Genomic DNA, 12525 nt, shown 5'->3' with positions numbered 1-12525 from the left:
GGAAGTCGTTCCATCCCTTTTATCATTTTCGTCGCCCTTCTCTGCACCTTCTCCAATTCATTTATATCTTTTTTGAGATGCGGCGACCAGAATTGGACACAATATTTGAGGTGCGTTCGCACCATGGAGCGATACAACGGCATTTTTAACATCCTCGTTTTTGTTTTCCATCCCTTTCCTAATAATACTCAACATTCTGTGCGCTTTCTTAGCCGCCGCAGCACACTGAGCAGAAGTTTTCAATGTCTTATCAAGGATGACTCCCAGATCCCTTTCTAGTTCTGTGACTCCTGACGCAGAACCTTGCATGACATAGGTGTAATTCGGGTTCCTCTTACCCACATGCATCACTTTGCACTTGTCAACATTGAACTTCATCTGCCACTTGGATGCCCAATCCCCCAGTCTCGCGAGGTCTTCCTGTAAACTTTCACACTCCTCCTGCGACTTGATGACCCTGAATAACTTTGTCATCTGCGAATTTAATTACATCACTAGTTACTCCCATCTCTAGGTCATTTATAAATATGTTAAAAAGCAGCGGTCCCAGCACAGACCCCTGAGGGACCCCACTAACTACCCTTCTCCATTGAGAATACTGACCATTCAATCCTACTCTCTGCTTCCTATCTTTCAACCAGATCTTAATCCATAGTAATACCCTACCTCTGATCCCATGACTCTCCAGTTTCCTCAGGAGTCTTTCATGAGGCACTTTGTCAAACGCCTTCTGAAAATCCAGATACACAATATCCACCGGCTCCCCATTGTCCACATGTTTGTTCACCCCCTCAAAAAAATGTAGTAGATTGGTGAGGCAAGACTTCCCTTCACTAAATCCGTGCTGACTTTGTCTCATCGGCCCATGTTTTTGTATGTGCTCTGTAATTTTATTCTTAATAATAGCCTCTACCATTTTGCCCGGTACCGACGTCAGACTCACCAGTCTATAATTTCCCGGATCTCCCCTGGAACCTTTTTTAAAAATCGGCGTAACATTGGCTACCCTCCAGTCTTCCGGTACCACACCCGATTCTAGGGATAGATTGCATATTACTAACAGTAGCTCTACAAGTTCATTTTTCAGTTCTATTAATACTCTGGGATGAATACCATCCGGTCCTGGTTAAGATGGCCTTATTTGCAGCTCCTAGTGTTCTGCCATTTTGTTTTGGGGGGTTGATAAAAGGGAGTAATCTCCAGCTTCTTAGATTTTCTAGCTTTGTGCCCTCCTCCCCCATGTTTCTTTCTGATTGATGTTACAATGATGTTTTCCTTCTCTTTGATTATTTATAATTTCTTTATTTTGTTTACTATGTTGTATCAGCATTGCTTATTCTTTTATGTTTGAAAGAGTTTTCTGTAAATTTATAAATTTCAAGAACGAGAAAAATAATCAAAATTTTTTTTCAAGATACATCAAATGGGAAGAAATGCAGTTGAACCAGAAAACCTCAGACTGTATTTAGTGATGTTACAGTTATACTGAGAATAAGAGACTTGAATACCAGGAATAGCCTGGACTGTCATTCCCAAAACGTTGATAAAGGCAGACTACTTTAAGGGACAGGATTTAACTGCATTTATTAACCAATGTTTTCAAATAGAAACTTTTGTCTGTAAGAGCAACTATATCAAACTTGGGTTCTTTTCTTAAAGAAAAATTTGAGAATAGCTGTGACGAACTTTGAAAGATCTGTAACTTGACATTTTTGATTGTTCATATTTGTGGATAGTCTACTAAAACATTTAATTCTTCCCAAGCAGTGCCCTGACATCTGCTGTATCCTGTCAGGGAGCATCTACTACCAGAACTGCTCGATACGAAGACTGTACTCCAAAAACAAGACCCCAGATATAGAGGTAAATAGTTTTTGTTTTTAAAGAGAATTATTTTTATTCTTAAATGCAGGGCCAGTTTAAGGGTATTATTAGATGCCCTGAGTAAAACTTCATCCTTTTGCCCTTCTCAGTTAACTTTTGGATCTTTAACTACCCTAGCAAGAGATTTTAAAAACTAAACTCAACAATCATAATTGTCCCAACATCACCTGACCTAGAAACTGTAAAAATGCACAATTAGACATCATACTTTTATATACTGAGAGTGAAGTTTAATATTTAAATGTGTGTATATGTATATCTATCAATATATATAAATGGCGAGTGTCGTACTCACTCGCAAATGCACAGTAGAGACCCTCTCTGCCCCGCCCCCGTGTCAATACGTGTTGATGGGGGCGGAACAGAGAGGGTCTGTACTTCGCATTTGCGGGGGACACCGCCGTCGCTAACGCTCCCCCCACCTGGAGTCGCCGCCGCCACCTACCTTCCATCCGGTCGGGCCCTCGCTCCGCTATTGAAACAGCGAGGGCACGCAGCACACAGCTCTGCTGAGCTGCCGTCGGCCTTCCTTCTTCTTCTCTGCCTGTGTCCCGCCCTCAACGACGTTACGTCACACACAGGACACAGGCAGAGAAGAAGAAGGAATGCCACAGCAGCTCAGCAGTAGAGCTGTGTGCTGCGTGCCCTCGCTGTTTCAATAGCGGAGCGAGGGCCCGACCGGGTGGAAGGTGGGTGGTGACGGCTCCGGGGGGGGGGGGCGAACTTGGAGGGGGAGTGGCAGCGGCGAACTCGGTGGCGGGGTGGGGGGGCCTTTCAACCCCCCCCTCTTCCTATACTAGCCCGTTTTTACGGGCTGCACGGCTAGTTTATATATATGTATATATCTCTACATAGATATTGTATAGATATAAAAATAAGATAAAAAATTATAAAGTCCTTTATTGACAAGATGGGATTAAAAAAAACAGATCTTGAGTTTGTTTGTAGATCTCACCAGCCTTTCCTGTGTTTGGACTACAGGGTGAGGCACCAAAAAGTAACCCCCTAGAGTTTTTTTGCTGTTTTCACAGCCACTGCTTATAATTTCAACGTGAAATTTTACAGCTTTACTTGTTACTGTCTACGTTTGTGCCAAGTGGAATGAGATTATCTTTAAACACAGTGAAGTTTCAGTCTTTTTACCATGACTACCATGATTTTTGCTCGTTCAAATACGTTTACCCTGTAAAACTACCATTATTTGAAAAAAAAAAAAAAAGGGTACCAGCTTGCAGTTAATGATGTTACAGTGATGTAAACTTTTATAAATAAACAATTTTAATTTCAATAATTTGTATTTCATAATATGATAATTTACAGATAATTTCTTTAAAAGCATTTTGGATCGGAACAGCAGTCATGGACAAGGTATCGGCAGATGATGTGGGACAGTCTGCAACTAATCGACAAGGCTATTAAAAACTTACCAAAGCGACAGAAGGCCTGTGTTAAAGCTGGGGGTGGACACTTTGAGCATTCACAGTGACTGCAAAATTCTGACACATTGTTAATTGTATCATTTGAATGACGATATTTTACTGTATTTTAGCATGAACATTTTTAACGCGTAAACATTGCTAGGTAGTAATGCTAAAATGTCAGTAACATCAACATAGCATAGCATAAAATCTCTCTATATAAAAGGCAACCCCAACGTTCTGAAGCCTCCACGGAAGTTGAGGCGCCCGAGATATCCGGTGTGCCCTGGAGTGTCTGCACCGCCCTCGCGTCAAAACGTCATGACGTCGAGGGTGGAGCTATGACACTCGAGGGCCGAAACGGAAACTGTGGCGAACAAGGCAAGTAGCTCGGAGGGACGGAGGGAGGGGGCCCCTTGCTAGCGCCCGTTTCATTGCGTTCTGAAACGGGCATTTTTTCCTGCGGGGGTCTAGAGAAGGGTAATTAAAAACATGAAAAAACTGTAAAAAAAACTGTAGGGGGTTACTTCCACCAGGGTCGCTTTACTCATACTACCCCTCTCCTCAAGACCCTTCACTGGCTCCCTATCCGTTTTCGCATCATGTTCAAACTTCTTCTACTAACCTATAAATGTACTCACTCTGCTCCCCTGTATCTCTCCACACTCGTCCTTCCCTACACCCCTTCCCGTGCACTCCGCTCCATGGATAAATCCTTCTTATCTGTTCCCTTCTCCACTACTGCCAACTCCAGACTTCGCGCCTTCTGTCTCGCTGCACCCTACGCCTGGAATAAACTTCCTGAGCCCCTACGTCTTGCCCCATCCTTGGCCACCTTTAAATCTAGACTGAAAGCCCACCTCTTTAACATTGCGTTTGACTCGTAACCACTTGTAACCACTCCCCTCCACCTACCCTCCTCTCTTCCTTCCTGTTCACATTAATTGATTTGATTTGGTTACTTTATTTATTTTTTGTCTATTAGATTGTAAGCTCTTTGAGCAGGGACTGTCTTTCTTCTATGTTTGTGCAGCGCTGCGTATGCCTTGTAGCGCTATAGAAGTGATAAGTAGTAGTAGTAGTCTCTTGTAACCAGAGCTAATATTGTGATGTCATAATGCCTCAGTCCACCAATAAGAGCCAACCTCATCAGTGATGTCACAATGGCTTGATTGTCCTATACTTGGCTCACTTTTATTACATAGCTCTTTGAGCAGGGACTGTCTTTCTTCTATGTTTGTGCAGCGCTGTGTACTCCTTGTAGCGCTATAGAAATGCTAAATAGTAGTAGTACTTTTATTTTTTGTGTCACCCTGTAGTCCAAACACAGGAGAGGCTGATGAGATCTACAAGCAAACACAAGATCTGGCTTTTTATCTCTTCTTTTATAGGATCGTTTTCATTGGGATGTTCCAGAGAGGCTTTTAGGGGACATAACTGATTTTGTGTTATATTAGCACTAGTTTTTATGCTGATATTATACGAATAAAGGAAACAAGTTTTTTGTTATTGTATGACATTGTGGTTATTAGTCATGTTATTAATGTTATTAATATTATTTTTATCCTGTAGATATAGAGATATATATACACACATAGACACAAGCTTATAAAACAATTTCCTAAAGCCATTTACCAAGGTAAATGGTTTATTTGAAAATTGCCCACCTTCTCTGTGATAAAAGTATGTGCTGATGATTCTTTGAGTTAGTGTGGCTGTCAGGATCTATTATTTTGCTTTGACTGCAGCTGCTATTTGCTACCCCTTAGAAACTTCTACCTGGTCTGCCTAGTATGGTATTCTTTATTCATTGTCATCAGCAGCAGACAAATCCAGAGAGTTGTGTATATATGCAGTGGTGTGCTGGTAAATGTTTAACAACAGGCTCTCTCCCTGGTCCAAATCTTCCCCCCCCCCCCCCCCCCCCCCCAAATTGCAGAGCTGGCGATAGCTGGGGAAAGAGCCTGGGGTGGGGCAATGCATTACTCCAGGGAAAAAAAATATTTTATGATCCCAGGTTCCAATCTAATTCATGTTTAATGTGGGATAAAATGCCATAAATAAGTAAATAAATATAAACTTTTAATGTTGAGCACCTGATTCTCAAAGTGGACATATTCCAAACACTATAATGAAAATAAAATGATTTCTTCTACCTTTGTTGTCTGGTGACTTTGTTTTTCTGATCGTGCTGGCCCAGTATCCGATTCTGCTGCTATCTGTCCTCTTAACTCCGTTTCCAGGGCTTCCTTTCCATTTATTTCTTTACTTTCCTCCTTTCTTCATTTCTGGTCCTCCGCAGACTTGACTGTCCAGTGGATCCAGCTTCTGCCTATTTTCTTCATCCATGTGCAGTTTTTCTCCTCTCTTCCTTTTCCCTCATCTCATCTCCTTCCTCACTCTTCCCTCCCCTCCATCCATGTCCAGCATTTCTTCTCTCTCCCTTCCCTATCCTCCATCCATGTCCAGCAACTCTCCTCTCCCCTGCCCCCCCTCCAGCCATCCATACCCACCCAGCGATTCCCTTTGCTCCCCTGCCCCACGTCCAGCCATCCATACCCACCCAGTGATTCCCTTTGCTCCCCTGCTCCACCTCCAGCCATCCATACCCACCCAGCGATTCCCTTCGCTCCCCTGCCCCTCTCCAGTCATCCATACCCACCCAGCGATTCCCTTCACTCCCCTGCCCCACGTCCAGCCATCCATTCCCACCCAGTGATTCCCTTTGCTCCCCTGCCCCACGTCCAGCCATCCATACCCACCCAGCGATTCCCTTTGCTCCCCTGCCCCACGTCCAGCCACCCATACCCACCCAGCGATTTCCTTCGCTCCCCTGCCCCACTTCGAGCCATCCATGTACCCACCCAGCGATTCCCTTCACTCCCCTGCCTCCGTCGCAGCAGCCGGGCAGTGAAACCCCGTCCCTAGCCTTCCCTTCATTTCCTGTCAGTGTCCCGCCCTTGCGGAAAGAGGAAATGACATCAGAAGAAGGCGGGACACTGACGGGAACAAAGGGAAGGCTAGAGACGGGCTTTCACTGCGGCTGCAGCGACGGAGGTAAAATCAATAATTTAAACCCCCCAGAATGACAGGAGGTGAGGTAAGCATGGCATGTGGCACCCTCCTGCCATGCTTACCTCACTTACTGCCGGGTTGCGCCACCCCTGGGAGCCGGCTCGCCTGCCACAACAACCGGCTTGCAAGAGCTTTAAAAATTTAACAACCGGCTCCAGCACACCACTGTGTATTTGGTATAGTACTTAACTGCAAGGGAGCATTCGCTTGGACAGATATTGGGAAGAGCATGGGTGGTGCTGCCCTTTATATATGCAACTTACAGAAAACAGTAAGTTACACTTGTCCGTGCTGCATTCAGGCACCTGCACTTACACTTAACTATGTGCGCATAAATATCAGGCACACTGATGTTGGGTTTCGCTAGCATTCTGTAATGGAATCCAAGTGCCCAGATGTAGTCATAGAATAGGCTCTCACTGCAAAATGGAGGTGCCGAGTTATAAAATTGCCCCATAGTGGCTGAATACTTCTGCTGTATGTACAGCAGTGGGCAATGAGTGTCACTGCTTATCCATATTGCAGCACTTATTTGTATTTTTTAAAATGCCATTGCTGGTGTTTAAAAAAAAACATGCTTCCCATCAGATCTGCATGTTGACCCAGTTGTTTATAAACAACAGCGATCAAAAATTTATATTTGCTTTATATTTTTTTTCTTTTGATGTTAAAATGATGAAACTGTCTTTTTTTGTTGCTTCAACAGGGCAGTGAAAATTAATAAAACAGATAACCATGATGTCTAGCATTGCATTTGCGTTGCAGCCAACCAAACTTCAGTCTTCTCAGTTTCCAAAAATAAATCCAGGTATGCTCTGTGATGAAGTTGCAAAGTTAAGTTTTAAGCAGTGAGAAATGTAATTTAACCTTAATTTTATTTTTAAAGTTGGAACTTAACAGCATAGCTTTAGAACACATAACTGTCAATTCCTTAGGATCTATACCAGACCTGTCCAGAACCAGTGGGTTATGTCTATTTATCAGCACATAGAGACAGAGAAACAAAGTAGTTCTGTGTAATTTGCCTCAAGGGCATGGTACAGCCTTAGAATGCATAGTATTTCTCTGACTCCAGCTGATAGTGATGGTACACCAGTTAGGTTGTGGTCTGGATAGGCCTGATAGGCTCCAGAATCAGTTGTTGCTAGTTAAGTTGAGCTAGTCTTCCTCTCAGTGCATAAGAAGAGACCGGAAAAGAGGAAGGAAAATGTTCAGGAAACACTTGGAAGGGTTCAACTCCCTTTCCTCTCATTCTCCCTTTTTCCCTAGAAGGGGTCTCTTGGGGTTCAGGTGCTTCACAGAACGGACAAGACATTATTTGAGGCCCGATCCTGGACCAGTTACTTAAATGTATGTATGGTATCTGTAAGCCACATTGAACTGAACCTTGTTTTGGATAGTGTGGGATATAAGAATAAATAAATAAACTGGAGCCAAATTTATCTTGCGGAGCTGTTCTTACTCATTAAAGATTGAGAGAGGAATACTCAGAGGAGTCTGAGTCCCTTCCCTCTTATCGCCCCTGCTTCCCTCTCACCCTGGTGTCTTCAAAGTAGATTGACTGGCAGTAGCCAATGTTTCAATTTGTTAAGGCTGCATAGCTCAGTATTGGGTGATTCAGACTTAGTGGCATTCTCTTTTTTTCACGGTTGCCATGTGAGTCTGGGAAAGTCCAAGTTACTGCTCCTGTTCTGGCTGTGGCTCAATGACTGTAAACTGCACATGATTTTTGCAAGCATGACTCTTCTGTTGTCAGGAACATCAGTTTACTCTCTCTAACTCAAACCGTCTTCCAGCTTAGCTCTACACAATATCAGGGCCAAAGAATATCAGATATAAAGTTCCCAGCTCAGATGCCATCTTGCAGCTTGGCTGTGCACAGTAGCTGACACTAAGGAAATAATGAGCACTGAACTCCAGTTACGCTATCTTACAGCCTGGCTGTGAACACCAGCTGAGCCACAAGAATAGCATTTGCAGAAGTGCCATCTCAGATGCTGCCCCTTTCAGCAGGATAGCATCTGGTATAGTTGGGGAGTTCTTCATGCCATAGTGCGAACTTCAGCTTTGCTTGTTCTTAGGGCTGTGGCATGTAGTTTTCAAATAGGTTGGCTAATGTTTCTGTTCATTGTTGCTTGAGGCTCCTTTGCCTAGGGAGCCTTCAGTGTTGTTTTTGCTTTTCAGGGAAATTACTGCCTTTTCATCGTTGGGGTGTATGTTGTGGTTCAGAACTGTGACTTGGCCACAGCAGTACAAATTTGATCCAGTTTCAGCTAGGATGGCCCTCACTCTCATTCCTATTGGGGGGTCAGACCTTAAGTAGTCACATACTTCCGCATTCACAAAAATTGCTGGAATTGTGGCTATTTTACAATCTCTTTTTCTGTGGAAAGTACTTTATTACTTCACTGCAGACTCTGGGGAGTTTGCATTGAAATTTTGCAAACAAAGATGCCCATTTATGCTTCTTTCCTACTTCATTAATCTGGAGAATTAGTTCCTGAAATTGCTGTCTAGTATAGACTGTGTCTGAAGTTCCTCTTAAAGGGGGTCTCTTACTAAAGCTTAGCTTGAGTTATCGGCAGCAGGGTCATTTTATTCCTATGGGTCCTGCTGCAGATAGCTCGAGCTAAGCTTTCGTAAAAGACCCCCAAAGTGCGTTAAAGGTCTTTTAAAGCTTTTCACTCTTAAGCTGTTTTTGCAGAATTTTGATGGATCTTGAATAGCAGTATAAGGCATGGAATGTCCTTTAATCCTAAGGTTTTTCTTTTTGATTCCCAGTGAGGTACTCTCAGTTCCTATGTAGGATTTCTGCATCAGTATTTTATTTAAAAGAAAAAAAAACAAAACCAAGAAAAAAATGTCTCCTCGTAGTGTTTATTCCACTAGGTCCATATCTTTGCTCCTTTAATGCGGTTCAGTCTGTACAAAGTCTGTCTGTACAGAGCTTAACCTTCTTAGGAAATGTCTTGTTGGTCATCCTTCCCTTATTTACACAGTCATAGTTACAATACCCATAGCCTCCTGACTTCTTCTCACCTCCTTCTCCGGTATTAGCTCTCCCTTAAGGTTGAACTAGCTTAGCTAGTATTTAATAACAGTTCTTTTTTCCAGAGTCATTGGCTTCCCTTCTGATTCTTTTTTTGCCTGTGGGATCCCCCTTATTACATTTAATTTGTTTCTGAGAAGCAAACACTAAATAAATTATATATTACACCATATAACCTTAACAGGTGAATTTTCGAAAGAGAAGGGCGCCCATCTTCCGACACAAATCGGGAGATGGGCGTCCTTCTCGCAAGGTCGCCCAAATCGGCATAATCAAAAGCCGATTTTGGGTGCCCTCAACTGCTTTCCGTCGCGAGGATGACCAAAGTTCACGGGGGCGTGTCGGCAGTGTAGCGAAGGCAGGACTGGGGCGTGCTTAGGAGAAGGGCGTCCTCATCCGATGATGGAAAAAAGAAGTGCGTCCCTGATGAACACTTGGTCGACTTTACTTGGTCCATTTTTTTCACGACCAAGCATCAAAAAGGTGCCCGAACTGACCAGATGACCACCGGACGGAATCGGGAATGAGCTCCCTTTACTCCCCCAGTGGTCACTAACCCCCTCCCACCTCAAAAAAAATCTTTTAAAATACTTTTATGCCAGCCTCAAATGCTATACTCAGTTTCATCGCAGCAGTATGCAGGTACCTGGAGCAGTTGTGGGTGCAGTGTACTTCAGGCAGGCGGACCCAGGCCCATCCCCCCCTACCTGTTACACTTGTGGTGGTAAATGTGAGCCCTCCAAAACCCACCAGAAACCCACTGTATCCACATGCAGCTGCCCCCCTTCATCCCTAAGGGCTGTAGTAGTGGTGTACAGTTTTGGGTTTTGGGGGTGGGGGGCTCAGCACCCAAGGTAAGGGAGCTATGTACCTGGGACCTTTTTCTGAAGTCCACTGCAGTGCCCCCTTGAGTGCCCGGTTGGTGTCCTGGCTTGTCAGGGGGACCAGTGCACTACGAATTCTGGCTCCTCCCATGACCAAATGGCTTGGATTTGGTTGTTTTTGAGATGGGCATCCTCGGTTTCCATTATCGCCGAAAACCGGGGACAACCATCTGAAAAACGACCTAAGGATGACCATCTCTAAGGTCGACCTAAATTTCATGATTTTGGGCGTCCCCGATCATATTATTGAAACGAAAGATGGCCCCCCCATCTTGTTTTGATAATACGGGTTGCCCCACCCCTTTACAGGGCCATCCTGTGAGGACGCCCTCATGAAAACTTGGGTGCTCCGTTCGCTCCACGTCTCTTTATATTCATCTGATATCCCTAGTACCTTAAGAAGTTTTAATTAAACAACTCTATAATACTAAGATGCAGACAGAAGTCCAGTAGCGAGAGGGGTGCTATCCAGTTTTTTGCACTGAGTGCCACATGTATGATTATCTCCCAGTTGGTGAGAGGTTATATGTGTGTGCTCGATACAAAGAGCTCCTAGCTCTCAGTTCGTTCTTTTGAGGCTAGAGTAGCAGACTTGGTGGAGCTGAGGGAGACAGAGAGGTACATAGAGGAGGCCTACAGGGACGTTGTAGAGAAGTCCCACCTCCAGTCTTGGCAGCCCCTGTGCTTCCTTGGAGGATGAAGGTCTTCTAAAAGGACAGCATCACCCTGGTGCAGCTGGAAGTAATCCTGTAGCCAGGACCAGCCCACCAAGGGATAAAATATCCTCTTGCACCAAGGATTTGTCTCCAGGAGCTTCTGACCAGGATGGAAAGGTTAGGGATGCTGGTGATTCGATTATTAGGTATGTAGATAGCTGTGTGGCTGGTGGACGTGAGGATTGCCTGGTGACTTGCCTGCCTGGTTCGAAGGTGGCGGACCTCACGTGTCACCTAGATAGGATTTTAGATAGTGCTGGGGAGGAGCCAGCTGTCTTGGTACATGTGGGTACCAGTGACTTAGGAAAATGTTGGAGAGAGGTTCTGGAAGCCAAATATAGGCTCTTAGGTAGAAAGCTCAAATCCAGAACCTTTAGGGTAGCAGAGCTCCGGAGTCTCAATGCATGGATGAGGCGATAGTGCAGGGAGGAGGGTTTTAGATTTCTAAGGAACTGGGCAACATTCTGGGGAAGGGGGAGCCTATTCCGGAATGATGGGCTCCACCTTAACCAGGGTGGGACCAGGCTGCTGGCATCAGCATTTAAAAAAGAGATAGAGCAGCTTTTAAACTAGAACCTGGGGGAAGGCCAACAGTTTTTCAAAAGCACATGGTTTGGAACAAATTATCTTTCAAAGATACCAAAACAGGGAAGATAGGGTATCCCGATAGCGAAGTTGCATTGGAGACCATAGTAGACCAGCAGGCTTATTTTTGAAAGAGAAGGATGCCCATCTTTCGACACAAATCGGGAGATGGGCGTCTTTCTCTCAGGGTCGCCCAAATTGGCATAATCGAAAGCTGATTTTGGGTGTCCTCAACTGCTTTCCATCATGGAGATGACCAAAGTTCCAGGGGGGCATGTCAGAGGCGTAGCAAAGGCAGGACTGGGGCGTGCTTAACAGATGGGCGTTCTCGGCCGATAATGGAATAAAGAAGGGCGTCTCTGACGAGCACTTGGCCGACTTGGTCCGTTTTTTTTCATGACCAACTGACCAGATGACCTCCGCTTACTACTCCAGTGGTCACCAACCCCATCCCACCCTAAAAAAAAACTTAAAATTTTTTTTTTTGCCAGCCTCAAATGTCCGAGGAGCAGTTTTAGTGGGTGCAAGGGCAGCATTAACTAGTGGTTAGGGTGGTGGACTTTGGTCCTGGGGAACTGAGTTCGATTCCCACTTCAGGCACAGGCAGATCCTTGTGACTCTGGGCAAGTCACTTAACCCTCCATTGCCCCATGTAAGCTGCATTGAGCCTGCCATGAGTGGGAAAGCGCAGGGTACAAATGTAACAAAAATAAAATAGATACTATTGGAGATTCTACATGGAATGTTGCTACTATTGGAGATTCTACATGGAATGTTGCTATTCCACTAGCAACATTCCATGTAGAAGCCTGCGCGGCTACATTGGTGATCTGCAAGGGCTGACTTCTACATGGAATGCTGCTAGTGGAATAGCAACATTCCATGTAGAATCTCAAATAGTAGCAACAGTGGAG

At 44.5% G+C, this 12525-nt stretch overlaps 1 protein-coding gene across 3 annotated transcripts in view; it reads left to right on the top strand.

Annotated features, from left to right (window-relative positions):
• CCDC38 (coiled-coil domain containing 38) overlaps nt 1-12525 on the top strand; it is an 89279-nt gene that overhangs the window by 2463 nt on the left and 74291 nt on the right. Inside the window, exons 2-3 of one of the 3 annotated variants that reach the window (XM_030214071.1) lie at nt 1768-1863; nt 7084-7185. In XM_030214071.1, the coding sequence (XP_030069931.1) occupies nt 7113-7185 (73 nt within the window). In that variant the 5' untranslated portion in view covers nt 1768-1863; nt 7084-7112. Of the gene's footprint in view, nt 1-1764; nt 1864-7083; nt 7186-12525 lie in introns of all 3 variants that reach the window. The other 2 variants (XM_030214068.1, XM_030214070.1) reach the window with 2 other exon arrangements.

This window comes from Microcaecilia unicolor, chromosome 9, assembly GCF_901765095.1.
Source record: "Microcaecilia unicolor chromosome 9, aMicUni1.1, whole genome shotgun sequence".
NCBI classification, from domain to species: Eukaryota; Metazoa; Chordata; class Amphibia; order Gymnophiona; family Siphonopidae; genus Microcaecilia; species Microcaecilia unicolor.
This window is presented reverse-complemented; position numbering and strand designations above follow the sequence as displayed.